Here is a 27942-nt window from a genome sequence, read left to right on the forward strand (position 1 = left end):
TCGTTTTGTCAACTTTTATTTATACGTAACCTTTTTCCAAAATTCCACACTAAATAATTTAACACTTCAAATTTTAGCACAATAATTAATAATTACTATACAGATAGTTTAACTTTATAATAGTATTTTTCTTAGTTTGAACTTGTTAATAAATACAAGAAATAAACATTACCGTCTAAACAATAAACATTACTGCATTAAATTAAACAACTGATTCAGTTGAGACTGCATGGCGTTTTAAACCGTTTTATCACCACTTCTGAAAACTCGATACTATAAATTATATAGAGGAATGAAACCAAATTTGAAATAAATAATAAATAAATGCTTCGTATTCTCAATCAAACTGGTAATATACACATGGTAAAATATACATTACTTGTTTGTCTTGCAAGGAAAAACAAGTTTTCAAAAATCTTCTTCCTAAGTTAGTTACAGATATCAGTCTTCGTAATAACCCTTTAACCCCCAAGATCAAAGAACAAATTCTCCTGTACTTTCACGGCCTATAAATTCTCCTATACTTTTCCCCATACATTTCTTATCAAATTACCGGGGAGAAGTTATTAAAATATCAAGAAAATTCACCTTGGGTGATCACATCCGTAATTCTCATAACCTCAGGGGTTATACAATGAGAAGTTTGATTGTGGTCATTGCTGGGGCTTAAAGTGTTAAAAGTAAACGAATGAATAAATAAATAAATAAATCGATCCATACATAAGCTAAGTCTTTGTGCATCGAAATAAATTAATAACTTAATAAGTCGATATACCAATAGGCAAAATATAGTTGAACCATATACAAATAGAAAGGACTACAAATAATTTGTCAACCCATTTTACAAAACGTAGATCGCAAAACAGTCATATTGTGTTTGAGTTAGATGAGCTTACAAAAGTGGACGAACAGCAAAAGATCTTGAGAGAGAGTGAATACACTGATAAGAGAGCTGGCCCTTCGATATGAGTTAAAAAGACGATTATCAAAAACTACATTGCAAGCACGAGGTTTCTAATGGCTGACAGATAGAGAGGATGGAACAGATACCAAACTACACCCTATCAATGTCGACAGAAACCTAGGCGACCAGTATATTAAAATGTTTCACCATAACTCAGTGACCAGTCTGTTCAACAGAAATGTTGATAGAAGTGGTTTTCTTCTCATTTTGTTTTGCCCACGTGCAGGTTACCGTGACCCAGGCAGAAAAAACGCCCTTTTGTATCGATTTGTAGCTAATCAGTTTGCAAGCCTTCCCAACAGGTGGTCACTGGATTATGCTGTGTTGCTGAGTACAATCTCATTACAATGTTTACAAAAGGAAACCTTGATCTTTTTGCGGCTATTTATGGGATAACGGGACCTTATTGAAAATTGGCAAAATCCATTTTGCAAAAGTGATATTCACATTATTCAAATACTCATTTACAAATAAATTACGTTCCATTCCAGAGAAACCACACACAATAATTTATAAATTTACACGAATGACTAATAAAATTCATGATTTGATTATTCTGCAAAACTCCACTACAATGGATCACCCAGCAAATGCGTTTCATCTGCAGATGTGGAAATTTCTACGTTGTAGAGAACTTTCTTATTCCTGGTCCAGCTGTATGAATTATCAAAGCGCAGAGTATCTGGAGAGGCAAACACGGGTCAATAAGTTTAGTACCTTAGCTGGTTACAGTAGCAATGAATTAAATAAATACAACTGGTATTCTAAGCAAAAATGTCTAACTGGTGCAAAGGCTGGTTGACGACAAAAAGAAAATTTGATTTGATCAGTTTATGGGGAAAGTGGCAAATTGACTGAATGCACTACACATGTTTCTCGAACTAATTACTAACTTCACAGCAACTTGTTCGTTAGCCACGGAAAATCCTCGGATATAACCAGGAAATAAAAAACAAACAAAGCAATTTCTTCTACCTTTTTCCAGTCAATAGAAAACCAGGTCTCCTGTAGTCAGCTAGGCTCTTACATGTAACATTAGTTGTTGATATACGTTGCCTGAGTGTTGTACTTACAGATTCCTGGTTTCTCACAGAGAATGGATCCTTCTTCTGGAATCATATGGCAATTTCGTCTTTCAGTAGGAATCTGAATGAATAAAATTACCAATGCATAGTTGCCAAACGTGAAATAAATACCAAGAAGGCTTTTCGTAAGAACTCACATCACACATGACATTCATCGAAAACACACTTTTGCATCCTTGTGATAACAACTAGAAAGAGAAAACTTTCTTTCTTCTCTTTTGTTTTTTCTTCAGCCAATCAGAGCAAGACAGAAATAAGCCATGGCCTAGCTTCGGCGCGCTCAATCACGAGAATGAGGTTGCCGCGCACTCTCTCGTGTGGAACAGATTGTACGTTGTTATTGTTGTTACTGTTGCTGTTACATGATCTATTTCTAACTAGCTGAGGTGAAAGGCAAAGTTGCAAAGAGTAGGGGACGTAGTTCCTGGCGTTGTGGTCTGGTCTTTGTGCGTATATTATCATGGTTGGGTGGGAAAATGCTCGACGATATTGGCTGCATTAAGCTACTCTTCAATCCGAGGGTAAATAAAGATTGATGATGATGATGATGATGATGCAAAGCTCAATCTGAAGTAAAGTTACTTCCAAATGTGACGCTACAATAGGCTCCTCTACCAGTTCAATGCTAAATACTAGTTTTTACAACTGGCTGGAGAAAGAGGGAAAGTTTGTTGAAACTAAAATAAAATTCTGGCTGAATGGAAAGCACTCCAGATGTACTCAGCTTTATCAAAGTCAACAGAAATAATAGTACACACCATTTCTTCCACATCTCTGGAACTTTTCTTCTCTTTCTCGGAGAAGAAAACACCAAATCCAATGTCATGATCCAGTGACCTGTACTGCCAACTGCAAGATAGCACAAAAATATCTCAATTTTGTAATTAGTGACAATTTTTACGATTTAACATCGCATATTTTGGAAAAACTTTGCGATCGCCTGCTCTACGTGGTCGACTGACTGACTGAATGATGATGATGACGATGCTAATGATGATGATGACGACGATGACGACATCAGTCCAAGAAAGGAATAGACTAGAAACTAGAAAACGACTAAAAGAAGCATGGACTGATACATTTCATTTGCATTTTAATGACAAAACATTTTTTTTATAAAATAACCCAAAGAGTCGTTGTCTTTCAGCTTACCTTAAAATGCTGCCAGGAGCCTCCACTTCGTAGTTAAGTTTAAGCGCTGTTCCTCGTTTGACACATCCCACTTGAAAACTCTCCTCCTTTAAACTGTCAACTTTGCTGTTTTCTTTGCGGTAATAACATCTTGGCACATCACCGCCATAACAGATCTTAAAATGAGACAAATTGCAAATTTTAGAGGAGAGCGTGCAAACTTCTTTCTCCCATAACAATTAATATTTTCCACAAATCTTTCCTAGAATACCTTGGTTTCGCACTTGGGGTTTCCATCAGGATCTCGGCAAATGCCTCCATAGTATTCCGGCAAGTTATCTTCATCAATATATTCCAGTAACTCCGTCTTCCAGTCACCTATGTTAATTATATGAAGAACAGTCAACTAAAGATGCAGTACGAATTCCTATTGGATAAGAGGTATGCTGTTGACCCTTTAACAGTAACCGCCACTTAACAGTGATCAGCATCAAATTTCTCCTAGTAATATTAATGCTTATTTAACCCCTAGTGTCATACGAATTAAGAATATGATCACCCAAGGTGGGTTTTCTTGATATTTTAATAATTTCTCCCCAGTAATTTTACAAGAAAAGTATGGGAACAAGATAGGGGAATTTGTTCTTTGATATTAGGGGTTTAAGGGTTAATGGACTAAGCAGATATATACCTCTTTAATAATGCCTTTCCTTTTCTTCTTAGGCTCCTCCCACAGGAATCCCTATTCACTTCAAAACGCAAAGTTTTTCCCCATTTTTAAAAATTTATCTGTCCACACAGAGCGTTTTTTAGTCATTTTTGCCCATCCACAAGTAGCTGTCTTCGTTTATTTTTTCCGTGTTTCCCTTCCATCCACAATTATCCGATGAAAACGCTCACTAAAAGCGAAACGCTTTCTGAAAGTTCCGTTTTCAAGTGTCCACACGAGAACATGAAAACGGCGTTTTCAAACATTTCTACTGTTATGTTACATACTGAAAAAGATCATACCTCCCATGATTTTAACTTTATCTCTAGTAACCTGGTTTAGAAATGGTTTCACCAACGCGTAAGCAATAGGAAAGATCTTGGGAGCTGTAAAAATAATAGTGATAAAAAAATTCAGTTACCTTTTACGACATTTGTTTCTAGGGTTGCTACTTTATTTCAAGGACTGAGAAGCTATTTTCATAATTTCGTGATGTTGTTTGGTTCAATATCCAATCAATATCCAATCAGGTTTTTCCTCATAGTTTTTGGCATTTCCCACCCGAGAGAACCATGCCATAATTTTGAGTTTGAAATAATTTTTAGTCCAGTGAGGCAACAGAAAAGCCAGCAGAAACCCACCTTTAATCACAAAAATATTCTTCATCACTTCAGGGTAGTTATCTTCATAAAATGCTGTGATCTGTAGAAAATTAGACAATAGACTATTTTTATAGAATTCTTTTTTAAATTAGTGACAGGCATTTACTCAGAAAAACAAATCTGAGTTCTCCCACCAGGAGAAAAAAATATGACCTACCGATTACTATTTCGGATGCTCTACTAATGAGCTACATGAGACTCGTGGGAGCTGGGTTATTAAACTAGGGTTCGATTCTTGTTGGGAGAACACAAATTTTCTTTTCCCGAGTACACCTGTGTCTCTGACTGAAAAATACCACTATCACTTATTCACCAGACCTAAAACATAACATCGCATTTCTTTCAATGCGTAGATAATTTTTGTTCTTGAAAGACTAAAAAACTTGCAATTTCATATCTCAAGAATTTGCCTACCTTCAATCTCTAGTTTCCATTTAAGCATCGAAATTTCTTCTTTTACTCGCATATACCAAAATAATACAGTAGAACCTGCCCTATGACCACCCAGCATTAAACCGACTACCTCGTTGTTACAGTCACTTAATTTTGACCTCATTTGGCCTAATTCTCGTCCAGTCCTATCTAAAGATCCACTAATGAAACCAAGATTTTATTGCCCACGGATGGTGATCCTATTCAGTAGTGGCATGCATCATTCCTTGTGAACTATTTCACTTACATTGTTAAACAGCATCACACCTAAAATAAAACAAATTTACAATTAAAAAGTGAAATAATATTATTTCTGTATTACAAGAGGAGGATTACTTAACTTCAATAAAACTTAATCATCATCATCATCATTACCACCACAATCACTACCACCATCATTAGCATTACCAGCACCATTACAAACACAACCATCATTATCACGATTATCATCATCATGAGTACCATCACAGTCATTACGACAATCACCACTACCACCATCACCATCACAGCCAGCACTACTACCACCATCACCATCACCCTCAGCATCACTACCACCACCACCACCACCACCACTACCATCATCACCATCAGTATCATCAGCATTATCACCAGCACCACAATCCCCATGAGCATCACCAATATCAACACCACCATTACTGTCACTATCTCCACCACCATCACCATCATCACTATCACCATCTACACCACCATCACCATCAGCACTATATACCACCACCATCAGCATCACTATCAATATCATCAGCATTTGACCACAAGAACCACAATTCCAATCAGAACCATCACCACCACCACCACTACCGTCCCCACCACCATCAACACCATCATCATCTCACTGCCATCATCATCAGCACCATCAGCATTACCATTACCATCATCTTTCCTAGGAACAAAGTTGTTTTTATTTCAAGGTGGTTACTTTTAAAGAGCTTTTCTAATTCCTTTGATAACACATTTCTTTCAGAAGTATTGTTATGTCACTAGTTAAGTTGTAAGCTAATGCTGCTAGGTCTATTGTTGACTTCTTTTTCCACATACCTGGTTTCCAAAGATGTTTTAGGCCCAGGCCCTCCATGTCCATTACCATTACAATCTGCTCACTTCTGGTACCAAGCTGGAATTTACAGAAAAGATCAGAATTGAAACTGGATCTTCCCCAGCTCCTAAAACATTTATGCCAGTAAAGCTGCACGACTACTAAACTTGTGCCAAATATGCAGGCTGGCTCAACTTTACATTAGGACTGTATCACAACTTGGCTTCAGCTGCAAAACTCAATTCATAGAAAAGGGAATTTGAAGTTTGAATTAAACTAAAAGTTGTTAAAAAAAATAGTAAGCACTACAAGTGCATGCACTAAGAAATCAATTTCTCTTTTAATTTTATATTGACCCATCATATTGGTACCTTTTCTGATTGTTGTCTTGCCAGGTGCATCCCATATTCACCTAAATATGCCTTGAATCTCACAATTTCTTCTTTACTTGTCGCTGATAGGATGCCTTGAATGTAACAATTTTATTTAGTTAGTTCTGTAGCCTCTGTAGAGGTAAAGGAAAGGTGACATAAGAGCTAGTGTCTTTTTGAGAGCCTTAATAAAATTGCCTAATCTCCAAGATAGGCCTTCATTCTCACATAAGGTATGACTCATACTTACTAAGTACCTCTTTCTGCTTTTTAGACATCTGTTAATGTACCAACAGGAGAATCCACCATCACATATCTCAAGTATTTCATAACTCAAAGTGACGAAGGGTATAAATATATTTATACTGCTTTTCCCTGTGTGGGATTGGGATCAGGCATGCAGACACAAAGAATACAAAAACAATCTTTTGTGGGCAGTCAGTTGGGAAGGAAATATACTGGCAAGGAAATATCCTCGCTTGGATATAACCAATCAACCAGATAAACTACTGGCTCATCAGAAGAGGACTTAGTACAGCCTTCTGAGAAATGAAGTACCGATTACAGGAATTCACATCATTTATGGCCTCTGTGCATGGGAGGCAATACATGCATGGAAGTCACATGACATGTGTGGAGTAAAACTTCAGTCTCATTAGAACATGAGCATTTACTACCATAAGTCAACTCCCTTTATTGCAGACACCCTTGGGACTGCGTGTTAGTGCCCTTAATGGCGAGTGTCTGTAATAGCAGGAATTTATTTTAGTCAAATGTCTGTAATTTATTTTTGCCACGCTACTGTCCGTATTATTGGGGTGTCCATAATAGCAAGGTGTCTGCAAGGCGAGAGTTGACTGTAATGCAGTGACCAGGTTTCAAAATGAAGAAACCAATCTAGATCATGCCATGCATTGCAATAATAATTATTATTGTAGCACATCATATACCTCTAAAGTCTATTTGGCCAATTGGATCAAGAAAAACAGGAGCTCCTTCTCTGTCATAACCAAAATAACTTCCTGGATAATACTTTGATAACACCTGTGGGATAGAAACTGTAGGTTGGCATTCAAACATATAAATGTGGGATTTACAATCTAACATAAAAAGGACTGTCATCTCCTTCCGGTCTCCCACTTGCATCATCTATTATATGTCACATTTATGTATTCTGCCATAAGCACACAAATACACAATGACTGTCTGTGTGTCTGGAAAATGTCCAAGATAATTTCTGGCATGCAGCTGAACAGAATTTTTGTTGACTCAAGGAATGACAAAAGAAAAACAACTTACCTCAGGGGTTTTGTATGTTTCAAGCAAAGTATCAAGCCCCAAGCGTTTCCTGACATTCACGCTCTAGATAATGAACATTTAACATTTGAAGAGATCATTGGTCAAATTATCAAGAAAAATTTTAATGTCTTGCATTAGTAGAAATACTGTGAACTCTTTGAAACATCCTTAAGTACAATTGCTAAATGTTTTACTAATGCTCTTAAATTCTTATAACTATCTAAGATGTAACTAAAGAGACTGTATGTGGGTGAACAATAAAGAAAGTCTGCTTTTCCCTGAGAAGTAGCCAGAGCTTAAGTCCAAACTGAAGTAGTCATCTTTCAGCTTGCTGGCAGCACTTCATGAGAGCTCTGCTGTCCTTAAAAATAACTGTGTAGATGCATAAATTATCCATACCCACCCCTTCCCAACAAAAGAGGTTGGAAACCCTGGAGAGGGGGAAGGGGGCTCAAAGCTAAGGCCCCAAATTTTAAATGCATGGAGTTTCCAGAGGGGAAGGGGGGGTATCTGGGGGAGGGGGGGGGAGAGGGGAGGCTTAAAGGCCCAAAATGTTTAATGTTTGGAATTCCAGAGGGGAAGGGGGATCATAGAAAAAAAAATCCCTTCTGTGGGGGTGGGGGTGGGCAGTGGTGGATGGATATTTTCTTGAATCACTCAAATATTACATGGCATTATACTTTTAATTAGTTTTCAATAAATTCTTAGAACTCTGCCTATATTCTAGATAATTTGTAACAATACCTCTCTGAGCATGAACTCTGCTTTCTCAATGCTGAAATCTCTTGCTGCATATATATAGAAAATAAGAAAAAAGACAGCTATATATTAATTAAATACAACAAGTACGAGAAAGAACAGATGAATATACAAACAGGTGATGCTAATTTTGAAGAGTAAACAAACAACACACAAAAAAAGCCAAGTGAAATTTAAATGCTTTATGTTTGATTGATTTTTGAAAACAGGAATAACAATATGGTAAAGCCGCAGAAGATTAATAGATTGAGATAATCTTATATAATTTGCAATGATGGATGAGTTGATCTTATCATCTGAGCTGAATTTTTCCTCCAGTCAGCAAAGGTGGAGTTTGCTAGAAATTTAATCCAGTTGAAAAAAGAACATGCTGGCAAAAATAAGACATAAAAGAACCTTATCCTAGCTATAGCCTGGGTCCAATAATTGTTCAAGCATGACTATAAGCTATTAATCTGCAGTTAGTGTGAACTTTGATTCCAGTTTAAATAATCCCTAAATAATTTATCAATAAATTACAATGAACAATTTTTTTTCAAAATATTTTTGCCCTTCACTTTTGACTTAGTTTAATACACTTTTCTTTTCCTTCAGCTAAAAAATAACTGCTATTTTAAAAACATTTTGAACAAGTGAGATGAAAACCTCACTCCAGATAATTTTTAACAATAGATGGCACCTGGTTTATCATTTAAATTGGCTTTCAAACAACGGTAGCCCAGATGTAATAATTCACGACTCAATCCTGACCTCAACCTCACACTGTCTGAGAATCTGAGGCTAGCCTTTTAACTTCCACTTTATGATCATTTATTACAACAACATTTAATTATTATAATTTACTATGAATATTTTATAAAATTCCAATATATTAGGTCAATTCCTTTGCCGACAAACTGAATACTGAGAAGGCTGTGCAGGGATTTCACCTCATGGCCATGGGTCACCCCAGACTACACCCTGATTCAATGTATATGACCACTGTGCTTTACTTGACTCAATAATGTATTTTACAAGGATAAACAGCAATGCTTGTTACCTCGAAGCCATCTTAACAAGAAGTAATCATCATGCTTGGGTTGAAGAAGATCACTGACACAGTGTCTGAACTAGAGATAATTTAAAGCAACAATTACATATGGCAAAGCTAACAAAAAATACAGGGCCACTTAATTTTAACAATTATTAATACCTGCATACCACTGAGTAGCAATTGAGAGCTACTAATTTGTGATATTCCTAGTCTTACAAAGTATATACTGACAGTACAAATAAATATTGGGTAATACAGTCGACTCCCGATAACTCGAACCTTCAAGGGAAATTGAAAAAGGTTCGAGCCCGGGGGGGGGGGGGGGGGGAGGGGGTACTCCCTTATATGGGCTATATAGGTATGTGCGGTGCCAAAGGGTATGGTTTTTCAGCCGCTTTATAGGGTATCGATTTTAGCCATTTTGCTGCCATTTTAGTAATAAATAGGGTATCAATATTTGCACTCTAGTCTTGAATTCGTTTTTTTTTTAAGAAGCTACTTCTTCATCATGATGTTTACAGCAACTGTGTACGTGCCTCAACGGCTTGTCATGCGCTCCGGTCACCCGCTGGACTCCAGGGGTTTTTGAACTGAACTTGACCAGACACTATCAGCTCATAAATAGGGTATCAAATTTTTGGTCAGGTCATAAATAGGGTAGGGGAAATTGCATATTTTGGTCATAAATAGGGTAAGGGTTTTGGGAAGCGGGCCGCACACCCATATTTTTTTTTTTGGGGGGGGGGGGGGTTCTAGTTATCGGGAGTTCGACTTATCAAGGGTAAAATTATATAGAAAATACCCTGAAAGGAAAGGAAAATTGGGTTGAGTTAGTGGGAGGTTCGAGTTAGCAAGGGTTTGAGTTATCGGGAGTCGACTGTAGTTAAAAAATAAAAATTAATGTGATATTTATAGTATATAAACATTGATGTAAGACATTTACAGACTGTAAACTGTTTAAGTCTATTAAAAAAATTAAACAAATAAGGGAACTTTATAAAAAGACAGACTGGAAACCGATTCAACAAATTGTTTATCCTGGATAATTGTGCAGAAAAAATAGTGCATTAATTATATGTTACTTTGGTCAATTTCCAGCTAGTTATTAATAATTATATTAATTTTACGTTATAACTCCAAATACTCACTGTTGCCATAGCTTTCAAGAAATTTTGAAAAACATGCTCTGTTCAGATCAATATAAATGCCCTTCAAAATCAGTCCAGTAAATTGTTCGGAATTGTGCATGAATAAATTTAGTTTTCAGATGTAGACAAATCCTCATCTGATTGATTTTTTTCCTTCTACGGAAGTTTGTTGATGTCCCTTTTTCTCTTCATTCATTTATTCTTCATTCAACAAATAATTAAATGAATTTAACTTTGTCTGTTTCATATGTCACTACAATTCCTGTTCAAATATTTCTGTCAATTTTATTTTTGGGTAAACCGGCCATTCTTGTATGAAACCTGTAGTTTTTTTTTTAATTTGAAATTAGCATTTCTAACTATTCTAGACCAAGTGAATGTTATTGTATCTAGCTTATAAGCTTATAAGTTGTCTTTTGGTACTGTCCACAGGGTTGCTTTAGATTGCCAATTGCTACCGGTAATTTAGCAAACAACTGAAAAATCGCATATATATGCCCGTTGATGGGTTTAAATCCGTTCGGTAACAGCGAGTGTTTGGAAATGTAACTTGAGTCTAGAAATTGACTGACATACAATGCAAAATTAACATCTTTCTGTATAAAACTGCAGTCTGCCTAGTTGTAATATTAGTGTCCCTGTTCGATTTTTTGACTTGTATTTTTTTTTTTTTTTTTGATTTTACAACTTACAATCAGTCTACAGTCTGCTGACTCTATGGTCTACAGTAATTAATTAAAATGGTTAAAAAATCAGCTGGCTAGCACTGAGTGTAGCACACTTGACCTCAGGATCACATCCCAATTTCAGGTCCTGTACCAATTACTACATATACTCTGCCCTTCTGGTTTTATAAACAAAAATTAGTATATACAATTGAGTCATATTTGAAATAAATATGCCCATAGTTTTAATGCTTAAATCTGAATGTTCTTGATTAGCTGACCTTATATGGACACTGCAGGGCAAATTCTTATAATTTATAGACAGCTTTTGGACATGTGGTTATTTTTACTGGCATTTCTATTAAATTCAGTGGTAACTAATTAATGTTCAACTTGGTAATTTTACCAGATCAAACGAAGTTTGCTCCTCACAGCTAGACCTGTTTTCCGACTATGAAATCATTAACCAACCTTGGCTAAAATTTGTTCTTGTTCTGTTGTGAGGTCCTCCATTCAAGCTTGTCTTGATACAAGATCTGTAGGGAAGACACACAGTATTTGTTAATCGGTCCACAATATCACAATAACCAATTAAAATGATAATTTACAACAAGGAAACCATCCACCAACAACCTTATGATCTGTGAAATTAAATTGCATTTGTAAAGTTTTGAAAGCTTCAGACGTACTAAACGCAATGAATATTTTGGCTACAAATATATTATTTTATAGACTATCAGTGTTCATTATAACAGCCTTTTACTAATTAGTAAACGTTTGCTATGCTTGAGTCGTTGACTTAAGATTATAAACGATCGAGAAAATGTAAAATCGCACGGTACTTAAGACTAATATGTCACCTTTTTAGTGTAAACTTCCAATCTTCAGTTGATGAAACATCTGAACAATAACACCAGCCAAAAGGTTCCAGGAAATCAGCTTTTGCTCCTTCACCATACAAGTTAAAATCGTTCAAACTTCCTTTTCTTTTCACGATTAGAAATTATCAAATACAATATTAATAAACCAGTTTGTTTCGGTCAATCGATCCCGACCACATGCGCTAATTGTTTTTCAAGCGACAATCAAGACTGGGAAGGCTCCGCATATCTTCTTTTCACAGCTTTAAATTCTGCAACTAATTTACATTTTCTTTCCGACGAAGTCAATCCCGTTGGGATGATGGAAAAATTAAAAAGAAGAGGCCGTGTGGAACAGCTGGAGAAGACGAAACCAGTTTCTTACATGACGTATTATTATGGCAAAAAACAAACAAATATCACATGGTCAGTCACATGATCAAGAATACAAAAGCTGGCGCCATCTTTGAAATGTGTTCCATTTCGACGGCCTTCTTCCTTGATTGCTTTGAACCGCTGGTGGTTTAGCGCAGAGATTTATTGATCTTTACTTCAGTTTAATATGGCTGAAGCAGATTTAGCTGAACCAGATGTCGAGGGTACCGCAAGGCTACTCACAAGACTTAGTGTTGACCATGAGCCGATGCGAACGGTTGAAGGTAAGTCTTATTTAATGAGCTGAGTTGGTCGAAGCATGGTTAGCGCTAACCATTGGTTAAGAGGTATTAAAACCTATAGGTTGTCATGGTTAGCGCTAACCACGCTTCGAGCAACTGGGCCCGCAATCGATCAATCGATGCCAATTAATCGATTGATATTGATAACCGATGAACAATCGATGCTAAAGAAATTTGTGATTGTCGATTTCCACCGATTATCAATTTTTATCGATTATCGATACCAATCAATCAATTAACTATCATTTTATGCATTTTATTGTCAAACAAGATTATCAAAAATATGGTAGAAAACTACAACAAAATTTTTGTTTTGTTCTTGTTTTGATCAAATATGCCAAGCTTGCAAGAAACGTGATTTTATAAGAAAAGGTAGAATTTAATTTTGGTTATGATTTACCTTTCTAAAAATGCAACAGTCTAGAGGCCTTTAAAAAGTGGCTCACAGCTACAATGCTCGTACATCAGTAACTCTCGTGACCACTTTTATGCGATTATCGATTGGTCATTGATTATCCAATTAACTAACCGGAAATCGATTGGCATTGATTTTCCGATTGTCAATTTCATCTATTGTTCATGTCCTGATTTTATAAATTTAAGTTTAAGATGAGTAATATTTAAAACCTTATAATGTACTTGGTCAGACCATAGTTGGTCTGACAGAAATATATTTCTTCTGTCAGTGAATATTTTACAAATACGTAAATTTTTCTATACAAGCAACACTTAACTTGGCCATCTGCATAAAGTATACCTGCCAAATTTTGCTGCGTCAAATGCATGGGATTTTCAATTAACCCTGATCAGACCAAAGTTGTCCCAATGATTACCTAACAGTGCTTAAAATGTCCAAAGATTTCCAATGATTGCTGGGCAAGAATTTCAAAGGAAAACATTAGCTGTGGTTCAATAAATAAAACACTGCTTCTTCTATTTTTAATGGGCTATTGTCTGTTGCAATTGAACCAATTTACATGCTGTCTGGGGAAGGATTTACCCACAACCCCACATATTCAATATTAGTACTGTATCAGGACACACTTTAGCACCAAATGAATGTTATTGTTTGTATATTGCAAATTTAAAGCAATTTCTATTTCTTTCCCCCGCCACACCTTTGTGCAAATTCCATTTTCTGTTGGTTCCCTGCCTCCTCTTCTTCCTCGTTCTGACACATATGCCTTCTCACGTGACCTTATTTCATTCCTTTTGTTACAGAAGAAGATAAAATAAAATTCAATAAGTTGATTTCCAAGGCCAAAGAACTATCTAGACAAGGGGAACTCGAAAGAGCCCTCTGCTTGTGTGAAAAAGCATACAAAATCCGTCAAAGTGAAAAGCTCAAAAGAAAGATTGAAAAACTAAAGGTAAGTGGTTAGTTAGCCCGCGAACGCAGACGTATTTCCAGCTGTCGCTTCACCCTGCCAGCGGAGAGAAGCAACAGCTGGAAATACGTCTGTGTTCCCAGGCTAATAGCTAGTGAGACCTCTTTTTTCTGAGTATGCCTGTGTCATTCAATGAATAATGCATCATTTTCATTGACAGTCACCAGGCTTTAAAAAAAAAAAAAATACCATCACACTTATTTCATTGCACATATGCCACAAATTGACATTCCAATCCAAGCAGTATGCAGGATGTTTGTTACATGAACCTAGTTTAATGGCCTTAGCTCCAATGAGTCTCCTGTAGCTCAGTGGTAGAGTATCCGAACTAGTAATTATTGGAAGGTGTTAGGTTCGACTCCTGATAGGAGCACTAGGATTTCCTTTTTTCTGAGTACCGATATGCCTGTGTCACTCACTGAATAATACATCATTCTCAATATTTTTCCTTTTGTATGTTTCCTATACACAACCTTGGGAGCTTGGTCATTAACTTAACTACGGCAATTTGACATTGAAATCTAAACTGTTGATCAACAGGTAGTACAGTGCAGTGATGAAGTGCATATCTTTTTATTTCCATAAATCATGGGATAATAAAATTATTATACATTTCATTTTTGTACTTTTAGGAAGTAATACAAAAATACAAAGAAGAGGAGGAAAGTGACGACAGTGAGACACGTGAAGTTGGTGATGGCTTTTATCTGCCAACAGAGATCTACACATCATTGTACCCTTACCAGTTGAAGGGTGTCCGTTGGTTCTGGCGACTGTACCAGCAGGGCAAAGGAGGAATTCTAGGGGATGACATGGGGTTGGTGTATACTGATGTACTAGCATCACTTATGTCCAAGATTGAAAGCTAGTGTCACAAGTGGTCAAGTTCTAATATTATTGAACTAGCACTAGATTAACTAATGAACTTAAACAATTGTTGTAAATGGTTTGAACCCAGGATTCATGTCATAAGTATGTAAATTATAATCATCCAGGTGAGTATAGTCCTGAGAAGGACTGTTTGGGATGACTTTGAGTGACATTTTGACAACCTGAGCAGAAGTCATCTTCAGAGTCTAAAGATGACTTCCGCTCAGGTTCTCGAAATGTCATTCCTTCTCAGGACTACGCTCACCTGGATGATCATAATTTATGTACTTAAACAATAAATTGTCTTTTGTTCACTGCAGGCTAGGGAAAACGATTCAAGTAGTTGCATTTCTGGCGGGCATGTTTGATGCTGGATTAATCAAATCAGTTCTGCTTGTAATGCCTGTGTCTTTGCTGACAAACTGGGAAACAGAGTTCAGTAAATGGTAAGGCATTACAAATAGAGACTTTTCATCCCTAGAGTTGGAGCAATTCATTATAATTTTCGTTCTTATTTATTTTAAGTCAAAGCCTATTATGCATTTTGTCTTCTTTATTTCTCATTGCGTGCAGACAACAAACGACTAAGAACAGGGCAGTGTAGTAAACTTGCTCACACAGGACTGTCTTAAGTAACCAGCCTATGGTGGCCAGCAACTACTGTGAACTTTAAGATAGGCAACTACATGTACCTACCATCATCATCATCATCATCATCATCAGCCAACTGCATTGCAGTTGGCCACAAGCTTTCTCCATGCCTTCCCGTCTGGTACCTTGTTTCGAATCTCTTCTGGCGTTGGTGGGTATACCTGGCTGATTATGCTGACGATGTACTGATGAAACATCAGCTTTGGGTGACCGGGCTTACATTTGCCATGTTTAGTGTGGAAAAGGGCGTACCTGTTGACCAATTCATTCTCTGGTTTCCTGAGGATATGCCCTAAGAAGTGGAGCTGTCATTGTTGTATCAGCTGGATGAGCAGATCTACCACCACCTGGTTTAAACTCACTTAAGCCCCAGATTGCTGAGTGGGTGGTGGTTGCAGGTTCAAACCCCAGTCGGACAAACACTCATGGCCGTAAAATAACTGAGAAGAAGGTTCTGTCTTTGCTTTGACGTCTGCAAATGATTAGACCTTCACATGGCTCAGATGACCACGTGGAAAAGGACTGGTCCTGTCTTCAATTCGGGGGACATAAAAGAAATGCTGGGAATGTAACAAATCCTGGCTATGACCACCCTCATTCCCAGCATGTGGTTTGCTTGGCTGTTGTCTTTTAGTCATTTTTAAACTTCAAGTCATCTGTCATCTTCACTGTGGTTGCTGGCCAGAAGAGCCAGTAATACTGTCCCCTAATTAGAGCCCCAGACCATAATAGAAACAACAACAACAATTTATTACAACAAGACTTTATTACCCCGTTTAAAAGTTATTCGTACATTTAGTTCAAAAGATTTTGAAATTTTAAGGGCTTACCAGCCGAGCCCTGAAATAACTTAGAAGCTAAAAATGTCAGGGAGCTGGTTTAAATAATGTAAATTTAAATATTTATATTGGAGGTAGGACAGTTAAACAAAGAAAGCTTTCTAGCAAAGCCAAACACACACAGAAACACCAATAACAATCTTTAGAGCATTAACCTATGTACATGTATAAAGTAATCTATGGAGGATATATAATAATAAAATTATTCTAATAACTATACATGCAAAGCAATAGGAATTGGGGGAACTGATTTACTCACTTGGTACTACTTGTTATTAGAGGTAATAAATTGTAAGGTTCATGTTTACCAATATTGCATCTTGCAGCTAACATTTCTAATACAAAGGTCATTGCATGATACTGTAGGGCCCCAGGTATTCGGGTGAAGCTATTCCATGGTTACAAGGCCGAGAGAGAGAGAAACCTCTATAAAGTTCAAAAGAAACATGGTGTGTGCTTAACAACATATGGTGAGCAGATTCATGTTTATTATCCTTATTCATGATCAGTAAACCACAGGTGGAACTGTATAAAAAACTGATAGGCCATTTCTGAGTTGCAACTTGGAAATGGCCAATTGAATAATACAACCAAGCTGTAAATAATCGTCACTCCTCAATGAACCTTAAAACTTTCAACAACTGTACACACACAAAAAAAAAACAACACAGTGTAATTAATTACACTGTCTTGTACTTTCACGTGTACAATAAATTATTGTACACATGAAAGCGCAAGTTCTACTGTTCTTCATAATATTGTTACTGTACTGTTTTTTTTTTTTAACTCAAAGGTCTAGTTTTATCAAGCCATGAAAACCTTGCAACAACATCAACTGGAAATGAGTTTACTTGGGTGAGTTAAGAACAAGCTATCCATCCTATAAATGTGGTGTTTTCATGTTAAAGGAATTTCCTTTTTTTTCTTTTTGATCTTTCTTTTTAACCATGAATGGCCTGTTTTTTTTTTTTTTTTTTTTTTTTTTTTACAGGATTATATCATTTTGGATGAAGGCCACAAGATTAAAAACACAACGAAGACCAGCAAAAATGTTCGATTGATTCCTGCCAAGAACCACTTTATTTTAACAGGAACACCTGTTCAAAATAACTTAAGGGTAAGTTAGCTAGTTAGAGAAAAGGATGACCCAATGTAACCGATGGTACACATAGTTTATACTGTGATCTCAAAATATAATGATAATATAATAATATTACTTTCTGTACCCTGATCAATCACGGCAGGAAATGTGGGCATTATTTGACTTTGTGTGTGAAGGAACTTTACTTGGGACATCACGGACATTCAAACAAGAGTATGAAAACCCGATTATGCGGGTAAGTTGTACAGTATATAAAAAAAATGCTGTTTTGCCAACGCTGGTAAAAGTCACACTTTGGCATTGTTCTTTTAATATTATTTGATTTCATAAGGGGGTTAAAGATTGTTGCCAATAATTTGATTTTAGGCAAGGGAAAGAGATGCAAGTGCGTATGAGAAACGTATTGGAATGGAAATGTCAGAAAGCCTTCGGAAATTGATTGAACCTCATTTCCTGAGGAGAACCAAAGCAATGGTGTTAGAGAACAAGAAACAGGCTACTGAACAAGCGGATGGATCTACTGCTGAGTCCGACAAAGAAAATTGTCCTGAAAATCAAGTTAGGTAAGCTTACAGTAAGTAACCCCCATAAGCCACTTGAAGTGGACTTTAGTAAAGTATACTTAACAGTAAATTTAACAAATAATTATTTTTCTGAAATTTCCTCTGGTGGAGTTAAGGAATGAGAGTGTAACAGCTTATTGACAGAGCAATTAACAGCTGAAGGTGCTAGACTCACAAGTTGTGTCCATGGACTGTTCTTTCTTTATTTTAAGTGTGGCGTTTTGTGGTATCATCAGTGTTTATCCTAAATTCCTAATGATTATATTGTGTCACTGTTAGGGTGCCTGAACAGTTGACACGAAAGAATGATCTTATTATCTGGCTTTGCATGTCCAACACTCAACAGCAAATCTACAGCGACTTTTTGGGCCTTGAACGAGTAAAAGAGGTAACCTTCTGTTTTCTTACATGGCCCAGTGGGAAGGACTCATCTGGCATTTTTTTAATTGCATTTCAAGCATAATTGCGGCTTGTTATGGCTGACATGTTTCAACTACAAAGACATGGACACCTGCAGCTGAGGGGCTGATTAGATGACAGAACTAACGTACCTGCCAATCAAAAGCAAACTTGGTCAAAACTTTGGGTTTTTTTATATTTACACTGAATGGATGCTTTTCCTTTGAGTACTGATATTACCACTCAGTATGAAATTTCTGGGAATAGGTTGATTTTTGGTAGGGACTGTCTAGAACCATTGTAACTACTGGAAAATGAAAATTAGAAGACACTTGTCGAATGATCAATTCCAATCAGCCTGTAGTTTCATTGCAACAGAAACCCAAGGGCAAGCTGTAAACTCACGGCAAGTGCGATTTGTCAAAACAATCACAAAAATCACGAATGAAGTAGAATCCACAAGAACTTCCTGGCATACAGTAGTTTATTGCATTTAGTTGTGTTTGCATAATTGTAGCCGGTTTTTGTTGATCTCACTGTTTTTTCTCTTCTGTTCCAATCTTATAGTTACTAATGAGTAATCGATCACCTTTGGCTGAATTAAATGTTTTGAAGAAGATATGTGATCATCCCCGCCTTCTATCTACCCTGGCGTGTGAGCAGCTTGGGTTGGATGAAGAGGACAGGTTTGAGAAACAAAATATCATTGATATTCAACGCTGGGTAATATCTGAACCCTTTATAGCAAGATAGGAGTAAGGTGATTCCATACAAATGACTTCATTTCCAAATACATGAAGGACTAGAACAATGGTTTCTGAATATACTAAATCAAAACAAGTTAGATTAGGGCACACGGTTTCCAAACTACTCAGTCAAGAAGGTATAAGGGGAAATAGATTCAAAATAAACTGCAAACAGCCATACCTTTTTCCTCATATCACTCGCTCAAAAGGCACGTAAAATAATGCAAATTGGAAAAGACTTCAACCTAAGGAGAAGAAAGAGACTACATGTTTGCAGTCTAGATTGAAAAGAGCGGTTAAGAAAATCCAGCTTTATCACTCAAAGAAGTTTTTTTTTTTCCTCAGAGGGAGGGTGGGTGGGGTGTCTACCATATTATTCCAATTTGTGTTGCAATGTCTGGCAGCTTAATAATCTGCATCACAACTGCACAAGAATGCAGAAATCGTTTATTTCTAGATGACTATTATTCTATGTTGTTATACTTATTGTTTTTTACCTTTTCAGGCTTGCTAGTTTGGACTCAGCAGCAGACCTTGATGAAGACGGTCCATCATTTGCCACTCAGCCAAAAGGCACTGGTGTATCTGACACAGTGCTCACACAGGAGTCATGTAAAATGGTTTTCTTGGTGGCGCTGTTGGAGAATCTCAGATCTGAAGGACACAGATGCCTTGTGTTCAGTCAGTCACGAAAGATGTTGGATATAATCCAAAGGGTTATCACCCACGCAGTACGGAAATAATTATAATAATTAATAATAATTTTTGTATTTTTGTTTTGTGGTTGATCAAGTTTTACTGATTTAATCCACAGAATTATAAGTCAGAATGACTACATGCATAATCCTTCATATTATCCAACCTCGTTCCCAGGGTCTCTCCTCTTCACGTCCCAGGGAGCGAGAGAGGAGAGACCCTGGGAACGAGGTTGCATATTATCTTTGAAAAGCCCCTGCAGGAAATATAATAAAGCATGTATCAGTACCAGAGAAAAGCATGCCTCAACAATTTTCATTTTGAGTGCCACACTTAAAGATTTCATCCACATTCTGTAAAGTTAGCAATATAAGTTGTAAGCATCAACACACTTTCTTGTAACTACACATGATGCGAACCTTGGAGATAGAAAATAATATTAATGAAGAGGCATGGATGAGTCATATCAGAATATAAACAAGCTGCATCTTGCATGCACATCAATGGAGATTATAGTCCTTATGCAACAATGGCTGATATTTTAATATTCTTGTCTACATTCAAATTAGCCCTACTAGCCTCATTCAAGGTAAAAATAATATTCTTTTGATTTTTGAACTCAAGAACAAGGTTAGCAGGGCTAATTTGAATGCAACCAAAAGAATATCAAAGTGTCAGCCATTTTTTACACACTATGATCATGCCATTGGTGAAAATTACCTATTGCCATTACTGACAAGGGTAGATAAGATACAGTAGAAGTACTTCGATTGAGTTAATAAATTACACTGCTTTCTTGTTAGGGTCATAAAGTTCTTCGTATTGATGGGACCATTACTAAGACAGATGACAGACAGCACCTTATAAACACTTTTCAGACAGACCCATCTTACTCATGTTTCCTTCTCACTACACAGGTTTGTACACATTTAGTATTGACTTTTCAGAACAACATATTGAGTAAATTTTACATGACTTTGTACACATTGGGGATGATTTTAAATTGATCTCACTGACAAATGCAATGCAACTATGTGAGGGTTTTTCACTTCCATCCCATATTCAGAAACACTTCAAATCACAAACCTAAAAGCAAAGGATCTATGCAAGGCTGATGGTCCAGGAGCAAACAGTACTTACAGTGCAACGCGCCTTACCGTGGCCACCCAACAAACTTTTTTTACAAGTTAATTCGTGTATCCTGATTGGCTAACTTGTAAAACAAAGTTTGTTGGGTGGCCACGGTAAGGCGCGTTGCACTGTAACTTGTAATAAAAAGCACAAGGATTGACTGGACATAATAATTATATAATATTTTATTCTTGTAGGTTGGAGGTGTGGGACTCACTCTCACAGCAGCTGATCGTGTGGTGATCTGTGAGTTTACAGGGTTTGAACGACTTAATATAAATGGATAAAATCAAGAAAAGGAGAGTTTCAGTGGCTCACTCATGAAATATTGTCAGCAACATAATCTTAAGAAAATGTTGTGTTGCAATAGTGTGGTAAAATTGCAGGACCATGTAAGCTACTTTGACACTGTCTGGTAATTTGCAATAAGCCCTTATTGTTTCAAAATAAGCTGAATAATTCTCAGCCAGGAGTTAGGTTCAACAATCGTTTACGGGTCATGTAACATTAACTGCATGTTACTTTTTGTACTCTGTAAAACTTCTGAATAATTTTTTCAGCCATTACGGGAATGAGAGTTATCACTTCACTCAAGTTTGGATTAAAATAGATCACCGATTACGTTCTGTCACCTCAAAGTTTCTACTGTTTCAAGATTTTAATAATTTTTTAATTTACACAGTTGATCCCAGCTGGAATCCAGCCACAGATGCACAAGCTGTGGATAGGTGAGATGTGTTTGTTGAGACAGTTTCTGTTGCAAAAACGTCTGTAAGGGCATGCAAGAGACCACAAATTGAAATTGGGAGTGATTCAGCTTTTTTGTGCCATGAGTAAATTATTGACATTTTCTGGTTCACAAGGTGATGGAGCTTGTTTCACACAGTTGAAAATTCACGGAAGGTGATGTAGCAAAATGGTTAGTAGACTACGAGTAGTCCCCCATTTTTCTTCAGGGATAGTAGGGCAAGCGAAACGCGAGCGCGTGAAAATCACCCCACGCGAGAAAAGGCGACACGCGGCGGGAAGAGAGAAAAATGATTTTTCTCTCTCCCCGCCGCGTGTCGCCTTTTCTCGCGTGGGGTGATTTTCACGCGCGCTCGCGTTTCGCTCGCCCTACTATCCCTGAGGAAAAATGGGGGACTACTCGTAGTCTAAATGGTTTAAGAACCCTGGAAGCTCCTAGAAGCACTACTTTTTCCATTCCATTTATGGTTTGCTACACAACTGTGGGTATTGTGCTTCCAACAAGTAAGTCTGACTTCTGGAAGAGCTGATCAGTTGCGTTCTTTTTTAAATAGAGCGTACCGCATTGGTCAGAAGAAGACTGTGATCATTTACCGACTCATTACTTGCGGAACTCTTGAAGAAAAAATCTACAGAAAGCAGATCTTTAAAGATGCGCTCATGAAACAGGCAACAGGGGTATCCAAGAACCCTTTCAGGTGAGCATCTGCAGTGTTGTTAGACAAGTATAATTAATAGTACAGTGCTTAATCTTACTGATGCATTTACATGTATGTAGTAGAAAATGCTTAAATGCATTTTATTGTGTACTCTACAAAATTATTATTCCAGTCAGACATGATAATCGACATCAGCCTATTTGTGCTTTGCTGTTCATTGTGGGTCCCTTCATGATCTCACACCATCCAATATCATTGCTGTGGAGAGTACATCCTCTACCCTTTTTCAACACTTACACCAGTGACCTGATAGTTAATAAGTAGGAAATTGCAGGGCCAATTCCAAAACATCTGAAACACCCAAAGAATGTCTTCTAAACATGGTGTTTTTAAGTGTTGTCATTAATGGCCAGGAGTGCAAACCCACAAGCTAACTAAAGCCAATTGAAGGACTCGGGCGTAACCATCCTATAGTGCCTTTCAGATTGCCTCTTGTTGATTTAGTTCAGATTTGCCAGATTTTTTGCATGTGGCCTCCAATTTCTTCAGGAAACATTGCCTCAATGTTTTATCCACTGCTTTGCACTTTTTGTTTTGTGATAAAAACAAACATCTTGCCTTTAATAATGGGTTTTTACTCCAAATGAAGTGTAGAGACAAAAAATTCTTGGCTCAATGTTTTGTAAACTAAGGATTGAGGGTCATGTGTACACTGTATGTAAAACATCCTGCAAACCTGAGCTAAAAAGAACAACGCTGCATGCCCTTCATGCCTAATCAAGTAATGTTTACTGTCTTGCAGATATTTCACAAGACAAGAGCTGCGAGACCTGTTCACCTTGGATGATCCATATACATCTAAAACCCAAATCCAGTTGGAGAAAATGCACGCACATCACAGAAAGACCGATGAAGAACTGGACAAGCACATTGCTTTTCTTTGCTCACTGAGGAGTAAGTTTTTTTTAAGTCAAGAGTTCAGCCCTTCAAAAAGCACTGATGGCTGACAAAAAGCAATTCAGCTACTTGACCAAGTGAAAAGGTTAAGCGAGCTGCTATTTTAGCGTGAATCTAAATACAACCAGCTCCAAGTGGGATGAGCATTCACAAGCTTAGGGTAATAAATAAATGTACCCAGCCAATTTATTAACTGAGAACTAATAAAAATAAAATGAACACGAACTAAAAAAACTTCTTTTTACATTGTAACACAGCCACAGGAATGGTCACACAGCTTTCCACATTTCAATCTGTACTCAGATGTTTTTGCTGTCGTTAACTTGTTACATTCATTGGTACCGGGAGGTTCTATGTCTGATCTGGCTCAGGGAGTGTAAAAACTGATTTCTTTCTTGTGTTTGTTATAGCTTTGTTTGGTATCAGTGACCACGATTTGATGTATTCTCAGGAAGCTGTGGAGTCCACAGAACTGGACAGCGCCCCTGAAAATGATGCCATCCAAGCCAGAGTAAGAAAATTATAGAGCTTCTCCACTGATTGTGACAAATGTAACTCTTGTGAACTTGCTTCACAAACATTATGAAATAAAAAAAAAATGTTTTGTTTGTTGCAAAGTGTTCTTTTTCCAATAAATTACCACCAAACAACACAAGTTGTGTCTTTGCTAACTACTATGAATACAACTACGTAGGTGATCTTGTCTTTTGGAATCATGAAAGGGTGTAGCTATCGTCATTCAAAGCAACTTTATAATTATTATCAAGTTCATTGCTCAAAAACTCAAAGTCAAATCTCATATTCGTAGTCATACTTGTACTTCTTTTTGGCGTGATCTGTGAATAAATGAGTTTTCAGTGAAAAACAATACCATCAACCCTCAATAATATTAGTTAAAATATTAATGCCCCCACTCCCTCCCCCACCCCCTCCTTCCTTAAGTCTGAAGGCTTCTTCAAATGTCTGGGATAGAGAGTATGTTGCAAAGCACTACAATTACATTATTTTCTGCTTGCTGGCAATAACTGATTTTCTACTGAACATTTTAATTTCCATGATCAATGCAAATTTAGACCTTCTCCCATTGTTTAATTGCACACTCAGGTTCTCCGAGCTCAGAATTTAATGGCATCTGAAGCCAGAGTCCCTGGCCAGATCGGACCAGCTGGTTCAAACCCCTCTACTGGTTTACCGCCTGAGAGAATAGCTTTACCACAAGGATTACGCCAGTCGCTGCCAGTTGACAAGGAAAACATGACAGCCAGGCAAAAGATTCAAGCAAAAATTGACAGTGAAAGGTTCTTTGTCCCCAAAAAACAGGACACAATGAGATTTCAGCCGGGAAAACCTGTTAAGGTTTGTGAACATCTGTGTGTTACGCATGTTTCATGGCCATAAAAGACATGAGTAAGAGACCCTTAGAGTTTGAGCTAACTGCCAACCGGTTAGCTCAGTTGGTAGAGTGCTGGACTACCGTGCGGGAGGTCGCGGGTTCAAACCCCGGCCGGACCACCACTCAGGGTCTTTAAATAACTGAGGAGAAAGTGCTGCCTTTGCTGTGACATCTGCAAATGGTTAGACTCTAGTCTTCTCGGATAAGGACAATAAACCGTAGGCCCCGTCTCACAAACCTTGTTTGTAAATAGCTCTGTGGGACGTTAAAGAACCCACTCACTGTTCGCAAAGAGTAGGGGACGTAGTTCCCGGTGCTGTGGTCTGGTCTTTGTGCGTATATTCCGTATATCCCGGGTCCGCAGTAATTGGCCTTAGCTGTTGCGGTATCCCTGTCCATATTGGACGAAGCTAAATAAATAAATAAATAGAAGTATGTTACTCACTATGTAAAAAAATAACATAAATGAGCTTCCTGGTAATATGAATTGAGAAGATTTAGCCACAAATTTTGCTTACATTTTTTTACAAGTTTTTGAGCAATATTATTTTATTATTAATGCATAACTTAATTAATACTAGTTGTTCATATCTGGCAGTCAAGCATTATGCAAACACATTTAACCCTCTAAGCCCTAAAAGTGATCAGCATCAAATTTCTCCTTGTAAAATCAATGCTTATTCAACCCCTGAGGCCATGAGAATTAAGGATATGATCACCTAACTAAAGGTGAATTTTCCTGATATTGTTACAGTTACTGTAATACCTTCTCCCCAGTACTCTAATAAGGAAAGTGTGGGGACAAGATAGGAGAATTTGTTCTTTGATATTAGGGGTTAAAGGGTTAAGTGTCATGAATGGGTGTGTAATGCAGCTGCAACATGGTGACAGTGTTCAATTTTTTTGTCCACAGACTTCTTTGCCGACACCAGCTGCAGGCCCTGGCCCCACAGTAGTGGATTTGTGTTCTCCAAGTCCAGAGAAAACATCCCCTCCTTTGCTGACACCAGCTGGTCCTAGCACCACAGCACTGAATTTTTGTACACTAAGTCCGGACAAAACATCCTCTCCTTTACTGGTACCAGCTGACCCTAGCCCCAGGGTAGACGAGTCCCTTTTATTACTGGCTGAACTTGAGGCCCAGGATAAACAGGATGATGGAGTGGGTCTGGAGAAGGAATTCGCTTCACTACAGATTGAAAACCAGAGCACCAATTCAGCACACAGTCTTTCACCTTTATGTGACGCTCGCTACACTTCCCCTGACAAACAGAGGTAAGTTTTTAGTGTTTTTGCTTCTTTGAATAGAAAAATCAGATTTGACAGGTTGCAGACTGTGCAAAATTTTAAAAACATGTGAACACTTTGATAAGCATGGATTATCAATTTGACTTTAGCCAATCAACTGAGAACTTGCATAATTTCCAAGAAATGCAAATTTTACAAAAAGTTACTATTAGCCACTTGGCTATTTTTGGTTGAATACAGCAATGATTAATTGATTGACTAAAAGGCATTGATTGCTTTGTTATATTGCTCACTTGCTATGGATTTAAAAATCCTGTCCTGCTGCCCTGACATCTTTAAATATCATGGTCAACAGTTATTTGAACAAAGTTTGGAAAGCCTACTAAGTACCACGGGCATTTTGTATTTATTTAGTACCTGCACATCTTATCACCTGAGTTTGGTGCTTTAGAAAATAGCTCAAAACAGTTTACTTGGAACCACCAATTTTGAGCTAAACAAAAAAATTGACAAATTATAACTAAATATACAAAAAGTCACTGTTTTTTGGCATGTATTTAATCCCAACAGAATTGAGGAATCTTGCCATTCACCAACAACCAGTTGCTGCCCAACAGGCAAACATGTGTCTGAAAATGTCAACATACTGAAGTGCGAGTGTCTGATGTCTAAAAATGAAGAAGAGAGATATGATATGCTCATCAGTAATGGGAGGTTCGTTTGCTTGATGCCAAATGGCAGGAAATTTTATGTGACAATAAATTGTTTTCCAAGTGGGTGACCAACTACATCTTCGGTATTATACCCAACTGGAAGTAAAATTTCATGTTTTTATACATCTGAAACCTGATGAAGGAAAATTGATAAGGAAATTTTCTTTTTCAATTTTCATACAAGACCAACATGAAAACTGGAACAAGCAAAAAACAAAAACAAAACATTCCGGTTATACTTACTTTAAGATAATATAAACTTTCTCTCCTGTTTTTAGATTTTCCTCCTAAATAGTTAGTATTGTTCCTTTGTCCCCATTCCTCTCTCCCACAACACATACCAGTAACAGGACAATGTGTATTATTTTAATTTATATATTAATACTCTTCTTTTAAATTACTTCACAGGCAACTAGAGAATGAAGGCAAGACAAAAGAGGCTCTTACACAGTACCTGAATGCCTTGAAGTTTAAAAGCAGTGACCTCAAGCTGCATTTGAAGGCCATGATTTTGATGCAGCAAGTATTCCCACAGTAATGTTGGCAGTCACTGAACTCTAAAAAAATGTTGTTTTTCCAGTTGCTGTTTCTTTGAAATTTATATTAAATAAATAATTTATGAAAATCAAATTAAAAAATTAAAGATTCTAATTTAGGGGAGACAAAAGGACATCTTTGGATCAGCGTAAGGCTGCATCACAGCCAGGTTAATAATTTTGTTCAGTCATTTTACACTGGAATTGAACTGATAATAAATTTGTATGTTTAAATTGCAACAGCTCCAAATCATGGAGCAGCATTCAAAATAAATCGCGGTGTTACTAAATGTCAACTGTTGTCTTGTTTATGAAAAGCCTCAACTTCCTGAAAATTTTGCATCCCATGTGATTTTTCTCGTGCAATTTGGAATAAACACTTGAACGTAAATTTTTTCAAAGACCACAAATTGCACTTGCCCGAATTTGAAAAAAAAAATGCTTGTGCTTATCCA

At 37.1% G+C, this 27942-nt stretch overlaps 2 protein-coding genes across 4 annotated transcripts; one reads left to right on the forward strand and one right to left on the reverse strand.

Annotated features, from left to right (window-relative positions):
• LOC146452699 (SEC14-like protein 2) lies at positions 1-14090 on the reverse strand. Of its 2 annotated transcripts, none has more exons than XM_085097696.1 (16): positions 13968-14090; positions 11784-11848; positions 9506-9575; positions 8452-8495; positions 7708-7770; positions 7359-7452; positions 6409-6503; positions 6040-6115; positions 5231-5250; positions 4531-4591; positions 4192-4275; positions 3452-3558; positions 3202-3356; positions 2808-2898; positions 2038-2110; positions 1-1646 (listed from the first exon to the last, which is right to left on the reverse strand). In XM_085097696.1, the coding sequence occupies exons 2-16, from the start codon at positions 11823-11825 to the stop codon at positions 1534-1536; spliced, it is 1188 nt and encodes a 395-aa protein (XP_084953822.1). In that variant the 5' UTR covers positions 11826-11848; positions 13968-14090; the 3' UTR covers positions 1-1533. The 2 variants fall into 2 exon arrangements, with proteins under 2 accessions (XP_084953822.1, XP_084953821.1); XM_085097695.1 differs by lacking the exon at positions 13968-14090 and adding an exon at positions 12173-12491.
• On the forward strand, positions 12646-27906 carry LOC146452700 (DNA excision repair protein ERCC-6-like). 2 transcript variants are annotated; one of them, XM_085097694.1, is made up of 22 exons: positions 12646-12831; positions 14074-14219; positions 14870-15054; positions 15428-15553; positions 16964-17067; positions 17391-17452; positions 17589-17714; positions 17842-17934; positions 18066-18262; positions 18542-18650; positions 19229-19347; positions 19913-20138; positions 20907-21020; positions 21432-21480; positions 21917-21962; positions 22536-22679; positions 23443-23594; positions 24008-24108; positions 24702-24953; positions 25904-26265; positions 26809-26952; positions 27360-27906. In XM_085097694.1, the coding sequence occupies exons 1-22, from the start codon at positions 12735-12737 to the stop codon at positions 27487-27489; spliced, it is 3084 nt and encodes a 1027-aa protein (XP_084953820.1). In that variant the 5' UTR covers positions 12646-12734; the 3' UTR covers positions 27490-27906. The 2 variants fall into 2 exon arrangements, with proteins under 2 accessions (XP_084953820.1, XP_084953819.1); XM_085097693.1 differs by having other exon boundaries at positions 12647-12831; positions 14071-14219; positions 27360-27902.
• The last annotated feature ends 36 nt before the right edge of the window (positions 27907-27942 follow it).

The sequence above is a fragment of the Pavona decussata genome, unplaced genomic scaffold, assembly GCF_977016875.1.
Source record: "Pavona decussata unplaced genomic scaffold, jaPavDecu1.1 SCAFFOLD_366, whole genome shotgun sequence".
NCBI lineage: Eukaryota > Metazoa > Cnidaria > Anthozoa > Scleractinia > Agariciidae > Pavona > Pavona decussata.